The 25,633-nt window shown below is 40.7% G+C and overlaps 2 protein-coding genes across 3 annotated transcripts in view; one reads left to right on the plus strand and one right to left on the minus strand.

Annotated features, from left to right (window-relative positions):
* VTI1B (vesicle transport through interaction with t-SNAREs 1B) lies at positions 1-15,399 on the plus strand. 2 transcript variants are annotated; one of them, XR_011000008.1, is made up of 7 exons: positions 1-155; positions 4,548-4,606; positions 6,202-6,393; positions 7,704-7,877; positions 9,815-9,876; positions 10,904-11,171; positions 12,887-15,399. XR_011000008.1 is itself a non-coding variant. In XM_068193187.1 (6 exons), exons 1-6 carry the CDS (start codon positions 41-43, stop codon positions 10,998-11,000), a joined length of 699 nt encoding a protein of 232 aa, XP_068049288.1. In that variant the 5' UTR covers positions 1-40; the 3' UTR covers positions 11,001-12,049. The 2 variants fall into 2 exon arrangements, 1 of the variants encoding a protein (XP_068049288.1); XM_068193187.1 differs by lacking the exon at positions 12,887-15,399 and having other exon boundaries at positions 10,904-12,049.
* Positions 11,173-25,633, minus strand: part of ARG2 (arginase 2) — a 19,902-nt gene continuing 5,441 nt past the window's right edge. The window contains exons 3-8 of the mRNA XM_068193185.1: positions 18,572-18,749; positions 17,620-17,779; positions 14,109-14,203; positions 13,879-13,983; positions 12,488-12,624; positions 11,173-11,597 (exon numbers count right to left, since the gene is read on the minus strand). Coding sequence (XP_068049286.1) covers positions 11,392-11,597; positions 12,488-12,624; positions 13,879-13,983; positions 14,109-14,203; positions 17,620-17,779; positions 18,572-18,749 — 881 coding nt within the window. The 3' untranslated portion in view covers positions 11,173-11,391. The remainder of the gene's footprint in view (positions 11,598-12,487; positions 12,625-13,878; positions 13,984-14,108; positions 14,204-17,619; positions 17,780-18,571; positions 18,750-25,633) is intronic.

Consider the following 25,633-nt stretch of genomic DNA (forward strand, 5'->3'; position numbering starts at 1 on the left):
CCTGCCGGGGCAGGGCCGGGGGCGCGGGGGGTGTGGGGCCATGGCGGGCCGCGGGTCCGCGTCCTCGGAGCACCTGGAGCGGCTGCACGAGATCTTCCGCGGGCTGCACGGAGACCTGCGGGGCGTCCCCGAGCGGCTGCGCGGCAGCGCGGCCGGTGAGGCGAGGAGGGGGAGCGGACGTTGGTCGGGGCACGGGCACGGGCGGGGCCGCGGTCCCTCCGGCCGGAGGTGCCCCGCCGGCTGCGGGGCTGTGGCAGGAGTGTTCGGGTGCTTCTCACTAGACAGGCGTGTTTGAGCAGCTGGGAAGGCAGCGTCCCTTCAGGACTTTGTGTGGGGGGCTTTGCAGTTGTAGGGACTGGGGACGTGCCGTGTGTTGTTCTCAGCTGCTGCCGTGTCCTGGTGGCTTTGCAGGTGTGTGGCTTCACTCCCCTGGAGCTCCTCTGCTCTGGCAAATTTCAACTCCGCTGGCAAGCACTGCCGTGCTAGGTTCACAGCATCAGTCTCTGAGGAGGAGTCGTTATTTGGGCGCTGTTTCATGCTGTTTGTATTCGAACTGGAGAGCAGGAGGCTCAGGGGTGACCTCCTCCCTCTCCACAGCCGCCTGAAAGGAGGCTCGGCCAGGTGGGGGTCGGCCTCTTCTCGCAGGCAGCCGGTGACAGCACAAGAGGACGCAGTGTTAAGCTGCTCCAGGGGAGGTTAAAGTTGGACATTAGGAAGAATTTCTTCACAGAAAGGGTGATTAGACATTGGAACGATCTGCCCAGGGAGGTGGTGGAGTGACCCTCCCATGGAGGTGTTTAAGGAAGGACTGAATGTGGCAGTTAGTACCATGGTCCAGTTGACAAGGAGGTGTTAGCTCAGGTTGGGCTCAATGACTGCAAAGGTCTTTTCCAGCCTAATAGATTCTGTGATTCTGTAACAACTGCAGTGCTTTGGGGGGTTGGGGTTCTTGTCCCCACCTTTTTTAATTTGCTATGTTGGATTCACATTTAAAACCTCATTGGCAGAAATAGAAGCAGTTTTTATTGTCAGAACTTCTCAGAAGCATCTGTAGATTTGTTGGAGAATCTTTGCATTTTAAATTACTGTTTTAAAAGTCTGGTTTGTGCACTGTGTACTCATAAAATAGAGAAAACCTATCATTCTAGCCACACTTAAGTTGTATTAGACGCACAACCTGGTTTTATGGGTATTCTTTATCGCACACCGGTGGGTAACATGCTCTGACAGAACACTCCTCTGTAAGGATCTGTGCTTCTGATTCAGTCCTTGATACTCGATACAGCGTTCTGAGAACCAGAAAGGGAAGCAATGTGACAAGAATTTTGCCAGTGTCACTGAATACCTCTGATTGAACCCTTCATATGAGAAATGTAATCTATGGCTGTTATGAGCTGCTGTAGTTCAGCAGCCAGTGATGGGCAAGGACTGTCAGCCACGTTCTGCTGTAGTGTTCATTCTCCCACAATTGATCAGTTTTATGTAAAATCATAAAAACAGTTTGTTCAGAATGTACCAGTATGCACTAGATAACACAGGGCATGAAACGCTTAATGTCCTGTTTCTTACCTGACTTTCTGTTTAATAATGAGTTAAATTCGGGGTCACAGTCCTTGGCATCAGCATTTCCAGGAAGTTTGGTACAAGAAAGGTGTTGAAACCCACAAATGACAACTTGCAAACCTGACTTAATTTCACTAGTGGTCAACAAGGATAAAAAGCTTAAAAGAAGCAATACCTTTTCTGGTAGAAATCCTTATTTCCCTATAGAAATGAGCATGATCCATTTCTTGGTGAAGTAAAACTTAGTCAGGTCTCCTTGACACTGTGGTAGTTATGAGCAATGAATTCTGAGCCATGGGCTTAAATGGAGTATTTACAGGCAACTGTTTTTGCAATACTTGGGATTTTTTTTCAATAGACTGTAAATGATTGCAAGTTGAATTTTCAGACATGCTAAAGAATTTTAAAACAACTGTTCTTTTCTTTGCATTTTTTTTCTGCTGCAAAAATCCTGGCACTATTTTTTGAAAGTGTTTCTCAGACAGTTTAAGATTTAGGAATTTGTCTATCTGATAGAGTCATTCCACTCTCTTAATGTTCTTTGTTTGCTTCATGTACTTAGGAGGAGGGGAGTATATGTTTATTTTTTGAGTTATTTGATCCCAAAATATTCAGGAGGTGATAAAAGAGACCTTGGAATACTCTTTTAAGACAATTCACATGCTCCAAAAGCAGCACAGAACCTGTAGTCCTTGGGACATCTTTGAGGGGCAGAGGTTTGGAAATGCTGTTTCACTCTATATAAACAAGATGACAGATTCCTAATTCTAGAAACAACCATTTTTATCCCTTCCAAATTCGTAAGAAGGGGAAACAGCCTGGATAAGTTTCAAATCATGTATTTTCCTCTCCATGAATTCAGTTAGTTGTACTTTCCAACTGAATCTCTAAGTGATGGGACATAAGTCAGTTTAAGTTGATGAGCACGTGGGTAATGCTGCCGCGGCACAGGCACTGCTGCTGCATTTTGGAGTTCTGTCCTTGTGCTTTGAGTTGTGGTTCAATGCAGAGCGACACCAAGTGAATCTCTCAGTGTATTTTGGTGTTTCTGGATACCGGCTAGATCCAGTAGAATGTTTTCAAGCCACATTGCTGGATTTCTTGTTGGCCTGTAGACAAAAAGGTCTCAAGCTGCTTGGTTTACCTAAACCATTCCGTGATTCTATGCCTTTTGGAAGCTGGCATTTCTTTGGCTGCCAGCTTATAAGTGCAGCTTCTTATTAGTCTGCACAGGAAAAATAAAGCAGGGAAATGTTGCTTTTCCAGATCTGTGATGGGTTTCCATTACTTTGAGACAACAAAGTGGGTTTAAGAGGGCACTGCTTGAATAAGATTAGTGAAATAACCTGTATGAAACAAATTACTGACTTCCAAAGGCTTTTTTTCCAGCGTTCATGTCCATGATTTCACTTGTAACCCAGCTGCACAAACAATGGCATCAGCACAAATGGTGCAAATCATGGAGGAAGTTGAGGAGAGTGTATTTAAGAACCTCTTAAGTCAGCATTTCCTCCTGAATAAGTTGGGATGTGAAATTGTATTTCCTGGTACCAGCCGATGTGTAATATATCAACAGTTATGATGTAGCTTAGTCTGTAATAATTCTGTGTGCTACGTGAGACCACAGCTGCTTCTTTAGATGATGGGTTTTAGTTCTGTCTTAAGTTCTCTAGAGTTTAAATTCTGGGCTTTATCTGAATTTGAACTGAGAAGGAAAGGCTACAGCTTAGGCACGTTGTGTATGTGAGAGGAGCTATATACCAATGTTCTGAACACTTCAAGTTTTTTTCCTATCTTCTGTTGAGATCTCAGTGGTTTAAAAGCTACTTCTTTTACAGAGGACTGTTCTTACCAAAAGGCATTGGCAAGTGAGGTTTTTTTACTGTGATGATGTTTTTATAATGTTGTATGTAATTTTGTCCTTAATCAAATTAATTGGAGGAGTTTTACCAAGATGGCAGTCTACATTTTCTGCTGCCTAGAATTTTATTTAAGACTGAGTAACACTCTTTTGAGAGAGATGAATTAAGCTAGGTGCATAGTTATCAGATTTCTGATAGAATTTGGCTTTGTTTGCAGTACTCTAAAAGAGTCCTCTGGTGTTCATCTTCAGTGCTTTTGCAAGATTGCAGAACAAGTGTTTTTGCTCAGTTGAGATAAGGAAAATTTTGGATTTAGACTTTCATTGATGGTGGATGTTAGAGAGATAGGATAGTTTTTTAACACATGAAAAATGCATGCCTTAAGATTTTGTTTAAAATAGAGTAACAGCAGTAAAACCCATTCTTTGCTCTCCAAAGCCTTAGGTACACAGATCTGGCTAAATTACTGTCTCAAGCATCTAAAATGTCTAGTGTTGTTGGCTGATTCGAACAACTCCTGTCATTCCACAAGAGGGAGGCATTTGGGCTTTAGTCTGTGAACCTGAGGTGATACCTTGGTGGCATCTTTTATCTCAGAGAACTCTGGAATGCTTATCCTGTGTACTCAGGTACTTTATGACCACAGGAATGCAGAGTGCCAGATCTGCCAGGACCTTCAGGTCTCACTTGAAAATGTAGATTGACCTGATGTTCTGTTCAAATCCAAAGTATAGTTTCAGCCAAGTGTTTCCAAAAAATAAGAAATGTATTTATAAGCTCTTTACCAATGTGTCTTTGCTGCTCTTTCACACTAAATGTTTTTCAACATGCAATTCTGTCAGTGGATATTGAAGGACAGTAGGTCAGAAAAATATTTCAAAAATTACTTCTTTTGTCTACCAGAGGCAGTGTTCAGCATTTGGAAGAACAATTTCTGCTCATTTGCCCCAGTCCCATCTGAAAAATTGTCGTAAGAACAAGCTTTTCCCATTTGAGATAAATTTTGACCTGGTGTTCTGCAGCCAGCTGTCTGTGGCAGCTTCCTTGTTTTTAATGGCTTGAGTTGGAGTTCTGTTGTCATTTCTCTATAGTTTATCTGGCATACTGCTTTTACTTTCCCAGAGGAGAAGAAAAAACTGGTTCGAGAATTCGATGAGAAGCAGCGTGAAGCCAACGAGACGGTGAGTGTGAGGCTCCCGGCCTTCCTGATGGTTAAAAGACTGCTGCTTTAAAAAGGACAGTGCTTACAAATGTTACTTTTTTATGGATCTTGTTCTGGCAGGCAGGAGTTTAATTTTTTTGCTGTTTGATGATTGATCTGATAGGTGTGTCTGTGTTTGTTAAGACTGTTCTGTATACTTATATGCATACATAAATATAGACACATAATCGTACGTGTTTTTGAGGGGTTTTTGAATGCTCAGTTTTCATAACTGCCTTCAGTTTGTTGAAAAAAGTAGAATGGTGGAGGTGCAATTAAAATTGCTAGAGGTTTCAGGGCAGGCATGTAGAGAATCTGCTGCCTGGGGTTTTTTATTGCCCTACTGTGTGTTTTCATGTTGGTCTTAGCCTGTCTGATCTTTCTGTAGTAGTCTATAGGCTTGCTGGACAGCAGGTGATATGGAACAGCACCAAAAAAGCCATGTGACTCGTCTTTTAAAGCAAGACATTATGGATTAAGCTTTCTTTTCATATTTCAGTGTGCAGTTTGTTAGGTTGTTTTTTAGTCACAGCTGAACATGATGCTTTATTCCCCTAACTTACTGGGGTTTATTGACTGGTACCTCTAGGTGATGTATGAGATGTGGAGCTCTTACTGTGAGAGCTCATGTTGTCATACAGCTTTAAGCATTTTGAATTTGTTACGACTGTCACTAGAAGTTGATGTGAAAATTCATCCATCCAGAACCTTGTGGCTTGCAGATTGTAACTCCAGTTGCCAAGCCTGGTTGTTCAGGGCATGAATTTAGTGCTGTGCCTACCCATGCAATAGATCTGAATGGGGAGATGGCTGAGGTACTCAACATCTTGTTTACCTCAGTCTTCAATGGTAATCTCTTGGGTTAATGGACTGCCATGCCAGGACAGTGGGAGCAAATTCCTTCCTTTAGGGGATGATAAGGTTCATGACCACATGAGAAACCTGAACATACATATGTCTATGGGACCTGATGGGATGCATCCCAGAATCATGAGGGAATTGGCTGGTGTAGTTGCTAAGCCACTGTCCATGGCATTTGAAAAAGTCGTAACAGTCAGTCCCGGTGATGCCCCACCCTGGCATCAGGGTGATGTCCCTGGATGCCCCATCCCTGGAAGTATTCAAGGACAGTATTCAACCTGGTCTAGTGGAAGGTGTCCTTACCCATGGCAAGGGTGTTGGAACAAGGTGGTCTTTAAGGTCTCTTCCAACGCAAACCATCCTATGATTGTGTCTCTTTTGCACAGATATAATAGAAAGGTGATACCCATCCTATAAATGCTTAAACTACAAGAAAGTGAGAATTGCAAATTTTGAAATTTAGAGTGATATTTTAGGGAAAAAATCAAGCATTTATTGAGGCGTTGTGTATCTGAAAATGCACATGGGTTCAACAGCATTGGGTACCGTGGTGTACTCAGTAGTAGATGGGGTGTGGGGTTTAGTGTTATCCCCCTCAGCCAGTCCAACACAAGCATGTGAATCCCTTCATCTGGTGCTGAGTTTTGATTATAAAGCTGCTGCTAAGACGAGATTTGGTGCTTTAAAGAATCAACATGCTTTCTTTCGTTAAAGCTGCGGGAAATGGAGGAAGAACTGAAGTATGCTCCCATGCCTTTCCGCAACCAAATGATGAGCAAAATCCGAGCCTACAGAAGAGACCTGTCCATGTTCCAGAGAGAGATGAGAAGCACAGATTTGGGATTGGGCCGTGGAAACCAAGGCGATACAAAATATGGAATCTTTGCCACAGAAAATGAACAGAGTGTAAGGATTAGATGTAAATTTTATTTAGCTGTGCTGTGGTTGTACAAAAGCAGTGTCCCAGATGCATTGTTTACAGTGTTTCTACTTTAAGCCACCTCTGTGCTTTTATAACTCCCTGTATATCTCTCTACATGTAACATGAATATCTCAGGGAGGAGAAAGAACACCTGGAACTCAGAAGAGAGCTTTTCTGTTCTAAAACAAAGATAGGAATATAATCAAAATGGAACTCCTTGAAAGCCACGCGGTTAGTAATTTGCACAACATTCTGTACCGAAACTCCTCGTTTAATCATTCCACAGGCTTCCCTTCCTATAGAAGGGAAAACACAGAAGTGATGCAAAGAAAGTTAACTTACCTAGTTCTAATCTCCAAAACTTACAAAGTGTGAGTTGTGCATTGTATAGGTTCTTTGGTAGAATTATCTTTTAAGCGATCTTAGTGTAAATAATTTTAAGAAAATATAAGGGTTTTTCCTCTAGCACTTTTTTCACTATGGTTTTGCTGCTACAATGCAAAAAGTACACCAATTTCTTGTTTACCTGATAGGCTTAGAGATATCTGAGCTAGTGAGACTGAATCTCCTTATTGTCTTCAAAGTGCTGTCATGTGCACAGAAAGTTCATAGAGGTGGGCTTTTCATTTTTCTGCCTTAGATGAGGGGGGTTTCTTTGCTTAGTATTTCCTTCTGCTGCAGCTTGGGGAATTTTTGCATTTGATTACTCTAAAACATGAGAGCAGGGTGATAGATTAGACTTTCTGAAGCTTAAGAAAACATTTTATTTTGAGCTACCTTCTGACCCCAAGGTCAGCAAACATTCCTTATCCTCTAGACCAGGCTACTGGCATGAAAAGAGGATCTTTGTTACTTAGCAGTCCATCTGTTAGTGCTGTTTGTTCCTAATCCTTTTGACTGTAAACTCTTAAAGATTTCCCTGGCAACCAACTGTGAAGTCGAAAATAAGGCTGACTTTAGATGTGAATGGACATAAAAGTTAGCATCTGGAAAAGAAAGGTACTATTTTCATGTAAATGTTCTTTGATGGAAAAGTAAATTGTTACAAAGACAGTTTTTTGGAACTGTTTTAACTCTTCAGTGCTGTATCCTTTTTAGAGATTTAACCAGATTTGGCCATAATCTTACATGGTGGACAAGGCTTGACCAAAATTAACTGGGCTGCATCAGTTAACATAAGAAGTATGTACAGCTAATACAAAGGGATGGCCTATGGAGTCACATTCTAACTTTTTAATGTCACAAGCCCAATACTCCTGTCTTGGTGCTTTAATAGTTTTTCATTATTTTTCAGACTAACCTGCAGTCACAGAGGGTGCTGCTTCTCCAGGGCACAGACAGTCTGAACCGAGCCAGTGAGAGCATCGAGCGCTCGCACCGAATCGCGGCTGAAACCGATCAGATTGGCACGGATATCATCGAGGAACTCGGGGAGCAGCGGGAGCAACTGGAACGCACCAAGAGCAGGGTAAGCAGGAAACTGGGCATTGCTTTGAAACAATCTGATGTTACTTAGTGGGAACTGTATGCCAGTAATTACTCTCAGAGACTTTCCTAGGCATAGTCATCCGATTGGATATCTCTACAGACCAAATTCAGGCTGCCACATTTCTAGTTGTTCTCATAAAAGAAAAATAATTACTGTAGAAGGGTCCAAAGCATGGTGGTCAAATGTCTGCTGCTGTGTCTGTGCAAGATGGGAGATTAGACCTATAGATCTGCTAGAAAAAATAGCATTACTGAAAAAGTTAGAGATTAGAAAATTGTTAAGGAATTGCCTCATTTACTAGTTAAAGTTAAGATTTTGGAAGCAGTTAGCAAATTTTTGTAATGAAAGTAAATGTAGTAGAAGAGGAATGACTTAATTACTAGCTTTCCAATATTTGCAGAGAGGGAGAATATGTCAGACAAGATGTCTATTCCTCATCCTTGGTTCAAGAAGCTCTGCTTCTGCTTTGAAAGCTTCAAAAACTAGTTCACTTGTTTTGTTTACAAACATATGCAAAACTGACAATTTAATTTTTGAACTAACAAACTGTTGGGATTTTCTGTGTGTGCAAGGGATCCCAAGTGTAAAGCTTTTAGGTGACTGACTTCAGGGGACACCGAGTTTGGCAAATAAGCCATTCAGCCAAAACAAAAACCATACCCTGATTTTGGGAGTTCTTTCTACTCATTGCAAGAAAGCCTGTAGCTTTTTTGTTTAAGTAGTTCGGTAATTTCAGTCAGAATTTGATTTGTCCTGTTCCAAAATCAGGGTTAGAAAGTAGGATAGGAAATTGATCTTAAGATTTGTAGGTATAGTTTTTGTCCTTTAGCTAATAAAAAAATAGTGCAGTCCTTCAGGTGTCACAGTCTCTCAACAGATAGTTCACAGAAGCATGGAATTGTTTGGGTTGGAAAAGGCCTCAAAGATCATTGAGTCCAACTGTTAACCCACCACTGCTGTGTTCATCACTAAACGGGGTCTGTGACTTATATTGTGAGCCTCTTTGGCAATGAATTGTGGAATTGTGTGAACCACACATTCCAACTGGAAGCAGACTTTCTTCTTTCTTGTTCTTTCATAGTGAAGATTGGAAATCTACTAAGCTCTGAATGGACTTGATAGTTTTCTTCCCAGCTTTGTCCAGCGCATCTCAGTGCAAAGAAACACAGAAGCAGTTTTGCAGTTGAGGGCAACATGTTAAACTACAGAGGAATTATGCAGGCAGGTGTCTGTGATAAAAGTGACCTGGCTTACCCTTCATTTCCCTAGAATGTTTGGAAGTAGAATAGTGAAATCTTACCTGGAGACCAGTAGCCATGCATCATGAATCGTGTCTGTGAAGCAAAACCTTTTTTAGTTTTCTATGACCTCGCTTCATTACATGTTTCTTAATAGCTGACTGGGTATGCTGGGCATTTCATTTCTGGGCAATACAAAGCTGAAATGGATTATCCATTAACAGCTCAGAGCTTGTACCCACTAGGTCACTTAGACCTCTGCGTGCAACACAGTTCTTTCTTTGATAGAACTTAAGCAGCATTTCAAACACTTTGATATGAACACATCTGTCACTTTCTTCTGGTGTTAACAGAAATGAAACAATGAAAGAAGCTAATACCACTTTTCTGATATTTGTATATTAATTAAAGAGGCAGAAAGTGGTCTCAAATTGCATATCTTTGTATGTATCTAAGGGAAAGTATACACAAAAGTCTCAATTTCTCTTTAGAAAAGAGGTAATACTTCCAGCTGGTATTGTGGGTAGAAAACAACGTTGTGTCTCAATTTTGAGAGTACATGGTCATCCTTGGTTCTATAATTCATTGCAGTATTTCAACACCAGCTGCTTTCACGTGCATCTTTCCAGAGTTGATGTGTGCTTGTTTAATTGACAAGTAACTTCTGTCTCTCCTCAGTTGGTGAATACAAGTGAGAACTTGAGCAAGAGTCGCAAGATTCTACGCTCGATGTCTCGGAGGTGAGTGGTGTGATTGACAGCAGCATGGAGCATTGGTGCCTGCTGGATTTAGGGGGAAAAATAGAATGTCAGCTGGGACTGCAGGGAGGTTCTAGGGAATGTGTAAACAGAATGTCTGCCCACATGCAGATGCTAATTTGTGTGTTTTCCTCTCTGGTAAATGCTTAATGGAGTACAGGCTGTTGAACAGCACTGAATGTGGGCTGTTGGTCAGGATGATGTGGGGTCTTTAACCATCCAAACCATGGTGAGGACAGAAGCAAGTTACAGTGACTTGCTCATGGTGCCTTCAGATGCCACTCATTCAGGTTGGGAAAAGCTGTGCCATAAATCACTGCAGCATTGGGCAAGTTAGATGCCTGATGACACAGAGAAATCTGTTTAGCCCACACCAGTGCCTTAGAGCAGCTAGTCCTAGGCTGGCCCATGAGACACTCTGAGCCGGACCATGTACTGTTGTGATGGCTAAAACCTTGACTTCTTAAGTGGATTTGCAGTTCAGCTATATTGTTTTAATTAGCCTTAAAAACCCAGTTCATAGATTGTATTCCCAGCAGGTATATATCTCCTCACAACCTTTCCTTTATGCCCATTGCTAAAAGAAGTTGTGATAACTGTCTAGTTTTCAGTAGTAAAAGTACTTTATTATTTTGGGATTTTAGTTTTTCTTCAACAACATAGTTACAAGTAAAATCACCACAATGAGGGTTTTTTAGCACAGGACTTCAGGTATTGTTTGCCTCTTTGCTTAACTGAAGGAGTGGGCACATACACAGCAATGATCTGCCTTCTGCGGGACAGGGGAAGAGGAACAGAACTGCTACTGCTGAAATAGGAGATTCAATCAGGATTTCCAGGAAAACAGGAGTAGTGAACTATTGAGTTTGGCCCTTTCTGCTTAAGACCTTTTTGAAAAGCACAGTGTGGTCTTGCTGAAACATGGAAGGTAAGATTGTGATCTGGATCTAGAATCTGCTTTCATAAACAAGCTGAAAAAAACCCTTGGATTTCTGTTTTTTAACTCCAGAATAACCACGAATAAGTTGCTGCTGTCAATTATCATCATCCTGGAGCTGGCCATCCTAGGCGGTGTGGTCTACTTCAAGTTCTTTCGCAAGAAATGAACCTTCATGACCAAGATGAGCTTTTCCACTGATGAGGAACAGGATGGGCTATCTGCTCCCTTTGACTGTCTGAGGGTTAAACTGAGTCATGAGACAGCACATTCAACTGAAACTGTATTGACACTTGAAAGACAGAGACTGGGAGTAAAAAGAAACAGGCTTGAACTACTGGTAAGATTAATAAGAAGGTAATAAATATTTTATTCTCTCATTTTGTATATACTTAACTAAATGAATAAATCTTGCTATGTAATAAAGCAGCCACTGATCAATGGAAAAAGCTATTTATTTAAAAATCGAGACGTTAACAGTATTTGCCAAGTGTTGACAATCTATCCACTCAAGTGCCTCAGCAGAGCTCTGTAGTGTCCAATATATCCAACATGGATTCTTAAATCCTCACTTGCTCTTCACTGTCAGATTCATCTGGAGAGCTGGGTGTTGGGAGTTCATCAAAAGCGATGTGTGCTCCTTCCCTTGTCTGCCCAAAGCACGTTGCTATCACATCGACTGCAAGGCGAGCAGTTGCTTTCACTGCCTCTTGAGAAGCTCCGAGCAGTGGATTGACTTCAACCATGTCTACAGCTGAAAGCATTCCTGTGAAAATGATTTGCAGCTTTGTTACTCTGACAAAGGGTACAGTCTTCTGCAAGGTTTTGTTCACAGCCCTTTATTCATTGTAGCAAGTCTGGTATTTGGGTTTGTGACCTGTTCTACCCCTTAGACAGGTAAGATTGGCTCTTGAGGGATGAGGTTTGTTCTCAGATGAAAATTTGTGTTTTTAATTTGGTTTTTCCTTACATCATCACTACCTCACTCATTCATGCTTTCAGCATTCAAGAAAAATGTTTGATGTTCCATACACATTTATGAGAGGAAAATTTTTTCTCCTAGTCCGAAAGTAAGGGGTTATAAAATAGTCTCAACTCGTATTCTTTTCCATCCTGTTCATGAATATATAGACTATTGTCTGGTTGGGATTTTTTTAACCTTCTTTTACTGCAAATAATATTGTTTAAACATATTAAATAAAAACTTGATGGTAATAAGATGAAAAGTCCTCATATATTGAATCAACTGAGTATATTTTTGAAAGCTTGATTTGTTGGTCTTGAATCCTAGATTGGAACTTCAAACTATTTAAGAGTGTTTGCACCAATTTTTTATTCCAGATGCCCATTTTCACATCTCACCTCATGTGTTTAGGATTAGGGAACAGTATTACACATTTTTGACATTAGTTGTTAACATATTGTGTATTTTCTTTTGCTAAGCTGATGTTGTTGATGGTTAATATACTTCCAACACCAAGGGAATTGCCCAGTCACAGGACTTCTTTTTCCCTTACTGCAGGCTGAATTGACTTTGCAGGCACCTTTGCTTTGACTACTCTTACTGTCTATTTATACCAGAAAAACATAACCAGTATGAACTCTGGGTAGTTTGTCCTGTCCTTGCTTAGCCCCGTACTGCTGGTCAGCTCCTACCTGTGTTGTGTATTTCCTCTGTGATGTACATGCCTTCTCTGTAAGTTAATCCACCTAGAACAGGAGTCCCCGTTGCTGGAGCCAGTGAGGGATCAAAAGCATCAATGTCAAAACTCAGGTGAATTGGTCTCTGTCTCCTGAGACAGAATAAAACAAGAAAAGCAATTTTAGAGCCTTAAATTTTTTCTATGTGCATTTCTTACTGTCTAGGCTAATCAGCAAAGTAGCATCAAGCTCCTTGAACCATGTCTCATATACATTAGAAAAATGTCTACTCAGCGAGGATTTGGCTGAAGACAAGTACTTCAGTTCAAACCATCTTAACTGGTATTTGTCATCCTAGTTGGAATGATGTAGAGAAGTGTATGGTACAATCCAGCCTTTTCTCCTTTTGCACAGAAAGCCAGGGTGAAGGCTGAAACACTGATGAGCATGGCAGCTAGGATGGAGGAAGCACCAAGCTCAAGGATTTCACTGCCAGTTCATCAGGATGAGCATTTTTCAGGTCAATACTTAAAGGCTGTATCCAAACCCTGCCATGCAGCTTAGCTGCTGAAGTAGTAAAGGATATTCTCAAAACTAAAATGTTACTTACTTACTATATCATCTGCCAGCTGATGGCAGCTTAATAAACTGGACACTGCTTGTCACTCACATGAATTATTTAAGTGGCAGACTGCATACTTCCAACTTACTGCAGATGCTCAGTAAGGAGAAGCATCTGGATTAGCATCTTCTTTACTTGGCACAGCTGCAGCTAGGAAGGGTGAGCACACCTTTAGAATACAGCAGCATGCAGCACAGGTTCTAACCTATGGGCAAGGTTACCCTTTCTAAGTGACCCTCTCCCATCTGCTAGCATGATTTGCTCCCTGACCTGGTTCCCCAAGGTTGAACAAGGGTCCCAAAGGTGGCAGTAGTGAACTGCAGTAAGGGAGTGGTTACAGTGAACTTTACTAGCCTCACTGGCACTGGCAGCTGCCATCAGGACATTGTGTGTGAGCAGTCCAAGAAGGAAGGCATCAAATGCTTCCATCTCCCATACCAACAATTCGTTTCAAGTTACTGCCAAGTTGCTGTATGTATTTTTAAAAGTATAATGTGTATCTTGCACACTGAGTTGATTCAAACATCTTGTCAGACTGCAGAAAATGCAGAATTACCGAACAGAACCAAATGGTATAAAACAGAGCCACAACTGTAGTGAGTCATAACCTGTCTCAGCCATCTGCCAGCCACTGTGAAATGGTTCCAGTGCTGAGACTTCCCTATGTACTGGACACTGGCACAGTTCTGTACGGCCACCTTACAGCAAGGACCTTCACTTAAGTAACTTTCAGGAAAGCAGACGTTCAACAAGAGTAGTTTAAATTAGATAAATAATTTGTTACCTGCCCATCAGTCGTTCAAAGGTTCTTTCCATAACTTTCTGAATTCCAAGGCGATCAATATCCCTCATGGAAAAATACTGGATGTCAAAGTTCTTCAAAATATAGCTGTGAAAATAATTTTTTAAAGCAATCATTATTGGTTTAAGCTGAAATCTAGCAACTCTTATGGATGTGATTTCAAGCTTATTATTTCAGCTTTTACAAAAATCATTTAATCTAAACAAACTTACTACTCAGCAGGATCCACATCCCTCAAACCAATGTACACAATATCAGATGCTGAAAGGCAGGGCTTTAGCCAGGAAAAGCCAGGAAGTTGTGGTACCTGCAAGCAAAATTTTGGTATTAGGTCAGTTTAATGACATACTTAAGAAAATGCTTCCCTGAAAACTTTGTATTGATTTATAGCATCCTTTCTTTCTCTAAATAGATAAACTTCTGCACTTGAGGGTTTGGCTGATGTAATCAGACCTTACTTTCATTCCTATGTTCAGTTCAGGTAAAGTGATATGACTTTATCTGAGTTGAATGTTAATGGATTAAGTTTTTAACTCTTCTACATTTTCCAGTTTGAAGAGGAGGACTAAAAAGCCTGAATCCACAAGCAATAGGTAATTTGCATCAGTGAGTGTAAGGAGGAATGCTAAAGTAGATACCCAGAGGTAGATCACTTACCCAGGGCACTTAATGGGGATGCTCTGTAACTTAGCCAGTACATTCATTATGCTTAGGTGGATGAATGAAAACCAAGGCAGCTGTATCTTCTTAGGAGAACTACCAAAGTCATGCAGACTTACAAAAACAATATTAAAGATGGATAAATTCAAAGTGGGAAGTTGAAAAAAAAAAATTAAAAGAGGGGGAAAAAGCAGGGCAGGAAGTTGGGCCTCCACAGTGGGCTACATCATGCTGGCTTTTGATGCAGAATTGAGGAGAGTAGGTCTAGGACAGCAACTGAAAGATTATGAGGTAATAATTTTTCAGCTTTGGTAATTAGGTATTTATGGTATAGAATTATAAAACCTTTCAGTTAGTAATATCTACTAATTTTAAGAGTGATTTAAATTAACTCAAATGTCTCTCCTCCCAGCTCTGAAAATGGCTACAGCCAACACAGCTATCAAGCAGCTAGAAGGTTTTGTTTCTGTCTTAGACTTCTCAATTACTAATTATTCTAATTACGATATTGGATGTTTTTAAAGGTGAACACATCCATAGCTATATTTAATTACATTAGGTTAAATTAGCATAGATTATAAAGTATTTGCTACTCTAGGTCAATGACCTGAAACTTCTTCAGTCATAAATTAAGAAGAGGGATAAATGAATTGGAGACCACTAGACAAATTCAGGTTTCAAAAATGAGTTATGCAAAATTCATGATCACCACATCATCACAAACTGAGCATAGTAATGATAACATTGTCAGATACTCTCTAGTACTAATGATTCAGTAGATTTAATACTGCAAATTACTTTACACCTCTTTGTAAATAAATAAAATTGAATGTATTAACTACCTTTGACAGGTTCTTTGCTTTGTTACAATGGAAAAGGAGTTGCTGATAGTCAAGCCAGAGGTGCAGGCATTTTCATGGGAAGATGTTAATAGCAGTTTGTGAGTTTAGATGGTTCCAGGAACCCTGAAGCAGTCAGGAAAGGAGGATGATAATTTTTTTTTTTTGTCCCATTATCAACTCAGCTGCTGTACTGGATGAGAGTACTAGGGTGAGCCATATGCACTTTTGCACACATAATGGTTTGCTCCTGAGAGTCAGAGGGGTATTAGCTGACAAACCACTGTCAAAGGCACATTCTGCTACTGCTGAAGAGCTGTTTAAAAATTCATACTGTTGTAGAAGCCTCGTGGTACCAGCATGACTCATGTTAGTTTTCCCCCTCTAAACAGGAATGCAATAGGGTAAGAAAGCCCCCCTGAGTGAGTGCACACGCCTGTACAGCCAGGCCTTGTGTGAGCTGCTTCTGCAGAGGCATCCAGACTGCTGGAGTTGAGGTAGGCTTGTGACAAGATCCCATAACCATCACCATGACTGAGTAGCTTGCCACTAAGCATAGGCTAATCTTATTCTTTCTTCATAACTTGCAAGAAAGGCCTGCTCCCCCACTGACCCCAGAAAGCTTACAGGTATACTTTTGCATGTCAAAAAATCCCAATAAGTGTAAAAAATTACTGCTTTTCTATGCTGCTCAAGAACTGGAACCCAGCAGACCAGTATCCCCTCCTTCCTCAGCTATCACAGAACTTTAGTTTTGTTTTCACCAAGCCATACACTGTTCACCGTAGGTGAGCTCTAAAATCTACAAAATTTTCTCTTTCTCTTCTTATCTCCTTTGAGAAAGTGTGTACAGTTGTCAAAAAACAAACAAACAAAAAAAATATCACCCCCTTTAACTTATGGGCAAAAAGTAGAAATACAGTAACCTTTGATATTAATCTTTTCATGTTCAGGGGGTGTTCCAAAAAGCCCCATTAGTTTTGCATTACTTTGGGAATTCCAACACATTTGTAGAGACCACATAAAAATGTCTAGAAAGAGTAAAGTATGTAAAAGCACCAGATGATTCTATTGACTTGTGGATGGAAATAATTCAAAAGAATTTGCAGGAGAAAAAGCAGAAGATCTTTATGAGATGAATGCAGTATTGCCATGCTGAACAGGAACTGATGCAGTGGTATCTTCAGTAGCCATACAGATTTAAACATGCTTGTTCTTGCTCGGAAAGGGTATACTTCCCACAACACAGCACCCCAAATTTGCCAGAAAAACGAGAAAATTAGGAGTAAATACTAGCAATGCAGAGTGCCACAATGCAGTCAGCTTTTCTGCAGCTCCAGCATCCATTCTCAAGATGCAGTTGCTGATCCTGCTCTCACTCTCCAGCCTAAGCTTCAGCAGAAGCAGATTGTTGTATCGAAGTCCCTACTGCAGAGGCCTCGGCTGTTCACTGCACAGGTGCTGCAGGTCCCTGTACAGCTAAGCCAGGCAGGGGACCTAAGCCTTAGGTCAGCCTACTGTTCAGCACCTTGACAGCAGCAAAAACGGGCCATGCACATTCCATGTGCCCCAGGAAACAGCTCTTTTTGATAATTTGACTTCTTTCCAACAAAAAGGCTCTCTCTTTAAAAGCTCACTGCAGGCAGTTACAGCTGTTTTGATTTGTAATATTTGCAATGAAGCCAACACCAGAGCAGCCAGTTAGGAGAGATCATAGAGGAACAGCCCCTGTCAGGCCTCAAGGTTGTCAAAACACGGAAGAGCCAAACCAAGCAGAAGCATCATATGAGGTATGCAGGAACCAGCTGTTCTGGAGGTGAGCTCAGCTGGGCTCTCACAGGCTGGGCTCTCACAGGCTGGGCTCAGGGGAAGTTCCTGCTCAGCTGGTAGCAGTGCTGCCATTGCCCAGCCTGGGCAACAACACCACTCAATGACTCAGGAACAGCACCACAGCTGCTGTGTGCAGCTCACGAGGGTGCAAACACAAAGAAAAGCTTTTTCTCATTGGTGTCTCTAAGTGTGTCTATCTGTGTTTACCTGTGTTTGTGGCACTTGTATATATGTGTGCATGTATGTGCATGTGTACACACACAGTAATACATATTTTTCCTTGTACTCTGATAGAAAAGATCTGCATTTGGAGCAGGTAAGAAAGAACCTCACATCAGCAATGGTGCAATGCTCTGAGGTTGTCATGTAGGATAACTACAATCAGGATACTCACTTTATCTTGAAGCTCCCTTAGGAGAAATGAGAGAGGTTGCCCATGAAGGCTTCCAGACTGAGTTGTGAGAGGCGTGTTGATATCAGCATGTGCATCCACCCAGATCACCCCCAGGTGTGGGCACTGCCGTGCATGGCCACTGACAGATCCAAGTGCCAAGCTGGAAGTACAGTAACAAAGTCTTTAGTCACCGTTCCTCAATCAGAACAACTAAAGGACAACGGGGAGTCTCTCATCTTCAGTCAGCCATGTCATAACATTTCCACACATCAGATATCTGTGACGATAAAGGGAGAATCCCATACAAACTGTATGGCATGCCACTGTTGTGATTCCAGGAGGCCAAGTAACTACAGGGCAATAGTGACAGATAAGCCAGAGCTCTCTGCTTGTCACCCTTCCCACACACTTAATCTTCACCTGCTCTAGGTCCAAGTGCTCCAGAAAATCTAGCCTTTTCTTATTCTACTCTTGACACCTTCCCCCACAACTCCTTCCTACATGCCCTACCATCTTCAACCAATTCTCAGACCAAAGGTTAGTGAAAAAGAGGAAAAAGATTCATGTTGTAAGATCTATTGCAAAATTGTCTGTGTGTAGGCATTACAAACCTATCCCAAGAGATGATGAGCAAAAGAAACACATCACTAAACATTCAGCAATAAAGAAACTGAGCAGTTCCTCTGAAGGAACTTGATGGCACAAACTTTCCCAAAGAGGAAAACCTCAGTTGTGTCTCTACACAACTGATCACAGACCAGTCTGGAACTAAGCAGTACTGTCTGAGAAGGTTCTTGTTGCTGTCTTCTATGTTCCACCTAAAAGCCCATCCCTAAGGTATTGCCAAGAAATGACCCCTGAGTTGTTCCCCAATTCCCCTTGTTTTTTAAATTAAATTCTTGCACTCCAAGACCTGCAGCATGAACCACTAATTGTTTTTAGATCAGCTCACCTGTGATCACCTCCTAAAGTCACACATCTGTGTCCAGCAGCTACTGCTCTGCTCACTGCATCAGCCAACATCTGGCTGGCCAAGCCCACTGACCGCGGGTATAAAACCAGGTTGTTGTACAGTTCATCGTTGGGAACTTGAGTGAAATTCAAATCTCCAAAGTCGTGCACTTGGCATCCTGGGAACACAGCAACAAAAGGAGAAAGTGACTTAAATACCTTCCCGGGTAAATGCTCAAAATCAGTTGGCAAGTATGAAAGGAATAGCAGAAAAGGAATGGATCCATTTTACTATTTGCATGGGATGCAACTGTCACAGCATTACAAATTAGAAAGTATAAGACAACATTATTATTATTAGCTTAACCTTAAGACAGCTTTAATTTAGCAATAAGCTATGCCAATCATAAAAAGTCACTTAGAAAAAGTTTGGATTTAAAAAATAAATTATTTCATGATAAATTCTAATATGAAAAGTTATAGTCTGCATTGCCATCTTCCTTCCCATTCAGACAGATTGTATACAGCCTCAAATAAGCTCATTTGCTTAAAGATGCCAAAGACTATACGTTTCACTAACTATAGCTAGTTTTTTTACATTTTCAAGGTCCCCAAAAATCCTGGCACAAAAGTGCCAAATAACAAATAATATTATTTTATTATAGTACTTCCAGACAACTCCATGGAGGATTCAGTAGTGCTTTGTTAGAAGAATCTGTCCATTTTCTTAACACAAGCTATTCTAGAAGGCATTTTAGTTCTGGGAGTTTGATCCCAAAACTCTTTGGGATCCTTTCAGTGCCAGTTAAAGCTTGATTGACTGTTGAACCTGAGAACTGAATGTTACTGAACCTGGGTGTAAAATTCAGCCTTTCCTCTCAGAAGCTCTCAGTTTAAGACATGCCTCTCACTGCAGGCTCTGATGAGGGCAGTAAAGGCCCCAAGGTATTTACAGCTACACCAACAGTGGTAAGACCACCCTGAATACCAGTCATGCCTGTCCCCTTTGCTCCTCAGAATCACTGGTCTGTTTGCAGTACAAAGCATCCAGGCCAGAGCTTGACATTTGGCCTTCAGCCATCCTGTGCTTAATGGGACAATTTGAAAAATTTAAGGCAAGTCAACATGAAGAAACAGCCTATTTGGGGCTCTGGGTTCCTGCCTAATTTCCAGTAAGCTATGAGTCTGTCTAGGAAACTGGCTCTGTGAATTTGCTTGGTGGATATTGCATAAAAGCTTAGTTGAGAAAAAATTACTTCTTTATATTTTAAAAGGAGTTTCGACTGGTAAAATGAATGAAGTTACTTGTGCAGTCACTTGTGCAGATTTGGTGCTGGGAAATAGGCAAGCATATATTTTATAGCAGGGACAGAGGTGGGCAGATGTTGGGGTATTTGCAAATGAACATGTCAGCTGAGCACAGCTGCTCGACAAAAGATTAAATAAATATCCTAGCAACTCTGAGAAAACACATTCTCTGCAGTTACTTAAAGCAGTAAGCAGTACCATGACATACCACTCCCAGCTTTTCAAAAGGCTACACAGGTACCCAACTACTTTTTTTCCCCTTCCGTAGACAAGGCCTAATTAAGTAACAGGATGAAGGCTCTGGAATTTTGAGGCCATTTTGTTCAGATTTGAATGTGTTATCTGATCTCTATGACCACTACATTTTCTGCCTTCTGTTTATTCTGGTGCTATGCAGAAGCAGAAAAAAGTTGTGAGTTCCAAGATGTTTAGTAAATGTTAAAAATTTGGGGTTTTTTGTATTTGTGTTGTCCTGCAAGACTACTGCAACATATGCACACTGCAACATATGCACACTGCTACACATTTCAGTATTTCAAAGTTTGATGAAAGTACTTAAGCATGCCTGAACCTTGTAGCAGTTTCTTTTCTCAGCTTTGTGCATCCCTTGTCTCTAGGCCTACTGTACTTGTGTGCTTGCAGAGGACAGTTCTGTTTTCCCAGGGTGATAAGGAATGTTTTCAAACAGCCATCCAAAGGCTATCTGATTAATCTCAGAAGTACACACTAATAAAATACTCAAACATTAATATCTTCTCTTACTATTACTTCTTTTAATGGTGCCCAGTGTTTTGAAAACTGGGATTAAATGACCTTAGTGCAAAGGGAAAGCTTAGTGAATAGATAGTGTACAGAGAAAGAAATTCACAGTACTTAGATATGCCATGTATCCCAAAGTGTGGGAAGTGCATGTGTACACGGTTTTTCAAATGACCAGATACTAGAGATGAAATTAACATACACATTTGTCTTAATGGTACAGAACAAAGAAAAACCAGTTCAACACATCAATAACTACTTTTATAATTTAACATAGCTTCTATTTAGAATCTCAGCTATTAGTCTAAAACTTATAGACCAGAATTGTTTTCCACTTCATCTGCCTGCTTGCACACAGATTTATTTCTTAAATCAAAGTTCTCTTGACTACATTATTTGTGCACAGAAATTGCTCAATGGATAGACATGCTGTACTGCTGTGCAGTCTGGGAGCTTTTATTGTTATTTGGCCATTAGTGAAAGATTTTCTAATCTACCTCACCAGATAATGTCCACTTACTTTCTTTGGTAGCTGGGACACTTTATTTTATACAGATACTAATACTTTATTTTACATAGATACTAATACTTATAAACAAAACAGCTTTTTAAATCAGCACCAGAAGTTAACATGAAGAATATATGGGGCCTTTTAAAAGGCAGTAGATTCAAGTTCTGAAATGTAGAAAAAGCTATGGGCAGATAAGAAAGCCAGGTTCCTTACATTCATTAGAAAGCATAGCTTCCACACCATTTGTCAGTGAAGCAAGGTCAGGTCTAGCCAGGATTAAAGGTCTTTTAAATTGAAACATACCATAAGTACCATACTTAAGGAATAAGCAGCATAGACTTTTTGCTAGTAATGAAAGAACATAAAACTAAATGTGATCAAAAGTCTTTTGTTCACACTTTCAAGCCCTAACAGAAATTACTTTCAAATGAAAAACATTATGTTTGATTCATTAGTCAATTATCAACAGTGCAGGAAATTTATAACAACCAAATACATACAAGTCAGCTCCACCAACACTGGCTCCAGCAGAGATGCCTTTATGAAGTGAGGAAAACAAAAAAACAGTAATCTATTTCTGTTACAGAAGCTTGAAAGAGATACAAGGGAGATAAAGGTGTCAATCTGAGTAGGAACATGCAGTATAGTTACATAACTAACACATGCATATGCACAGCTGTCCTGTCAGAATGTACGACCAGCGCGGAAAGGCAGCATCTGCAGCTGAGGAGTGCAATCCTCAGGGCTTCAGTGCCTCCCCTCTGTCATCAGAGGTGCCTGGGGACACAGTCCAGCCAAAAAATGAATCAATTAGCTTGAAAGAGTTTGCACAGTAGATCATTCCCAGGTTAATTTCTTTTGACCAGAACAGGTTAGGGAAAGATCACACAGTCATTCAACATGCAGACCAGGGGATGGACAGCTGTCATATATCCAGCCTGCACAGCCAGAACTTTACTTGTATCAGGCAGAACAAATCCTCATTTTTCCTACTTAGGAGCCTTAGACTTAGAAATTTTTGAAAAAAAGAAAAAAAAAAAAAAATCCCAAACACCAACACCAAAGCAATCAAAAAAAAAAAAAAACCAAATAAAAAACCCCCACACCACCAAAGAAACCCCACCAAATTAAGTATATACCTGAGAAAACTGTTCTGCTCATGCCTTTTTAAATAAGCTGTTAATGTATCACTCATGCTCAACTCAGTGATGCTTACAACTGGTACACGAGATGTACAAGCTGTATACAGCTATCCAGCTGTAGGACAAGTCTGAAGTTCACTTCATATCATATGCAAAATACACACTGTAGCCAGCAGTTACTACAGTAATTTCCCTGCACAGATTTAGAGAATTTTCTTCTGTAAAAACAGGCAGCTCATGTCAGGTGGCATTTAATCAGAAAACATCTGGGCAGCAGCACAGAAAGCTTCCCCCACCAGGAAACTACACCAGCAACAGAAGCAGCAAACTTGATAGTAGGAGATTCAGCTTTCCAAACCCAGGCTGTTTGCTGACATTACCCCATGGCACATTCACATAATAAATATAACAGCTCTGCAAGGCAGCAAATGGGAATTGGAACAAAAGCACAAGGAACATGGGATAGAACTAATCTCCCAACACTGCTGGTTTACACTGGGTATTGGTGAACTGGACTTTAAAAAAACCCCTCAAAACCTAAATTAATGAGAAAAGTAAATCCTCTTCTGGGTGAACTACTGTCAAAGTAATCTGGAAATCCTACAGTTACTAGACCTTCTTTCATACTATGTTATATATAAAGCTGCTCACATGAAAGCACCACTCCTGCAAACTTTTCTCAGAGTATAGCACCATTTACTCAATCACCACGAACACATAAAGGCCTTTTATGATGCAATGACTAATATGAACAATGTTTATAGGCAAACTTAACATTTTACTTCATAGGAATGAAACCAAGTTACCATCTCTTCAGAATGAGCCCATTGGCTTATGGTGGGGACTTTGTAATCCTTTCTCAGAGACACTGTCAAAATGTTACACAACAGCAAACAAATTATTCAATTCATTCTGACCAATGCATTCTGAAGCTTTTTTTTTTTTTCAGGCAGTTTCAACCCTCCAGAATTATCCAGGATGTGTGTGTATGTTACAACTACACAAACAAAGTGCATACTTTCATTTTACATGAATAGGAAATTAGGCTAGCAAGGTTCCCACTACAAGAGACAGACTTCAGCAGCCTAATTTAATCATAACTCGCTTGCTAGGAAGTTCAGTACACAGCATCTACCAGTTATCTGCTAGAAGAGGTATAGATATATAGGTATCTACTGGATACATAGTTGATGTCTCAATAGTTACCTGTCAGCTCTAAAATTTCACTTCCTAAAAGGCAAGTTCTTTTCTGAGCAATTCACATCCTTTTATTTGAAATTTTGAAAGGTCTGGTTTAAGACAAAGTTTCTGTAGCTGTAAATATTTAAAAAGCTTAATCTCCTACAAAGCAACAAGCAAACCCAATTCCAACTGCTGCCCCAAGTCTGTAGTCAAGATATCCCTTGCATAAAGTGAGCAAAAATTATTTTTCCGACCCCAAATTGAGCAGCCACCTCATTTCCCTTTGAAAACTGCTTATAACTTTAATCTGATTAAATTCATTACAGTTGACCTTAAGAGGTCTTCAAAAACGTCACTCTGAGGTGTTGGGAAACATTTGCACTGTGCCTTGCATCAGAGAGAAGGGCGTAGCTATTGCGTCTGCCACACCACCAACAAACCCTGCACACGTCCTAATTCCCTTCAAACAAGCTTAACCCAGACACGGTTCCTGATAACAGGAACACAATGGGGCCCTTACAGCCATGAGGATCATAATGCCAAAAGAGCTTTCCTCAACAACAGGCACCTTGTGCTTTAGATTGGTACAGAAGTAAACAGTTACTACATTTGTTAACCCAGGCAGGTAACACTCGAGAGGAAGGGCGAGCAGAATATATTAGAGATTGCTGAAATTCTCTTCCTCCCTCTTAACCAGCTGGGAGAAACTAAGATCTGACCACTTTACTTCTTCATATACAAATGAAAAATCTGGTGCAGTGGTGGTCTGTGTGGTTTTTTTTGTTTTGGTTTCTTTTTTTTTTTTTACTTAACTTCAGTGCTTCATTCCCTGCTTTTCAGCAGGTGGTGTGATAATAGAAATTTCCACCTTTTGTCCAAACACAGTCCTCCATACCATATTCACATAAGCATATACCTGCCATAGGTCTCTTGGTCTTGTGAGTCCACAATGTGACGTGTGAATCAAATTTCAAATGAAAAAGCAGTAATAGATCACATGTACTACAAAGCAGATCAAAATCCAACTCATTACCTAATTTTCCCTCTGTTATCTTCATTTGTGCCTCCCCCTCCCCCTAGTAACTCCACTACTTCAACAGAATTAATAGCAAAAAAATAAACCAGAATGTGATCTAAATGCACTCCAATCCAGAGAGAATTATATAGGTGCAGAAATTCATCTAAGCCATGCATTAAAAATAATTTTATAATATGAAAATATCTAGCATGAAGGGTATCACTATAAGTAAAAAAAATACAAAAGCCCCAAGATCTCTGTTCATTGGTCCTTGACCCTAGTCTCCCTTTATTTAAAGATTAGGAAGAAATAATCAGTTCAGGTTTTCCTGATCTTCACCAGCACAGCTTTATTTTTAAAGATATTTAAACTAAACTGACACATAGAACAAGTACAGTTAAAGCACCAAGTGACATTTACCCTAAATTCACACAGATTCTTTTAAAGCCAATTTCATAGAGTGCAACGAGTATGCACCAGCCAAAAGGGAGAGGGAAAAACAAATATCAAATCGATGGATGGCTGACAAAGCTTTTCATTCCAAAGCAGATTGTGTGCTCCATCAGCATGGGGAAGGGAAGAGAATATCAGAACCAACTGACTGCAAGGACTGCTCTGACTATTTTCAGTGTTGGCATTTTTCTTCTGGCCTCCAAGGCTACCTGTAATCATGCAAATATCAAAGGCACAACATTCAAAAGCATAAACTGCAGCTGCTGAGCACAGTTGTGCACAGCAGAGCACACTCCCCCAGGGGAGCTTAGCCTGCCCTGCTCAAGGCAAGACAGCCAATGAGGTCTGGTGGGAAGAAGCAACCTAAAAACAGCCTTAGTGGAAGCCTCTTCAAAACAGCTCTGCTCCAAAACCCCAGCAGGGCTCCTTCTGCCTGCCAGGTCATCAGAGCCAGTTCCTGGCTGCCTTCCCTCACAGAGTGGAGCAGCACCTACCCCAGATGCATTCTGACAAGTGGCATAGTTTCAAAGACTCGTTGCAAATGCCAGTTACAATCAGCCCCTTTGGCTGTGCTTTGATTTTTGACAAACCACTGGTCTTTGAAAGTAACCCATCATGGCTAATCCACATTTGAGAGATAAACAAGAATAGCAGAGTCTCATGGATCTTTATCTCTGTATAAATAAATAG

The sequence above is a fragment of the Anomalospiza imberbis genome, chromosome 6 (assembly GCF_031753505.1).
Source record: "Anomalospiza imberbis isolate Cuckoo-Finch-1a 21T00152 chromosome 6, ASM3175350v1, whole genome shotgun sequence".
Lineage (NCBI taxonomy): Eukaryota > Metazoa > Chordata > Aves > Passeriformes > Viduidae > Anomalospiza > Anomalospiza imberbis.

Excerpts from the sequence above, each read along its gene's own strand:
- VTI1B (XM_068193187.1), top strand. The coding sequence starts at position 41 with ATGGCGGGCCGCGGGTCCGCGTCCTCGGAGCACCTGGAGCGGCTGCAC. Across the intron at positions 4,607-6,201 it reads AGCGTGAAGCCAACGAGACG|CTGCGGGAAATGGAGGAAGA; the intron begins GTGAGTGTGAGG and ends CTTTCGTTAAAG. Across the intron at positions 7,878-9,814 it reads TGGAACGCACCAAGAGCAGG|TTGGTGAATACAAGTGAGAA; the intron begins GTAAGCAGGAAA and ends GTCTCTCCTCAG.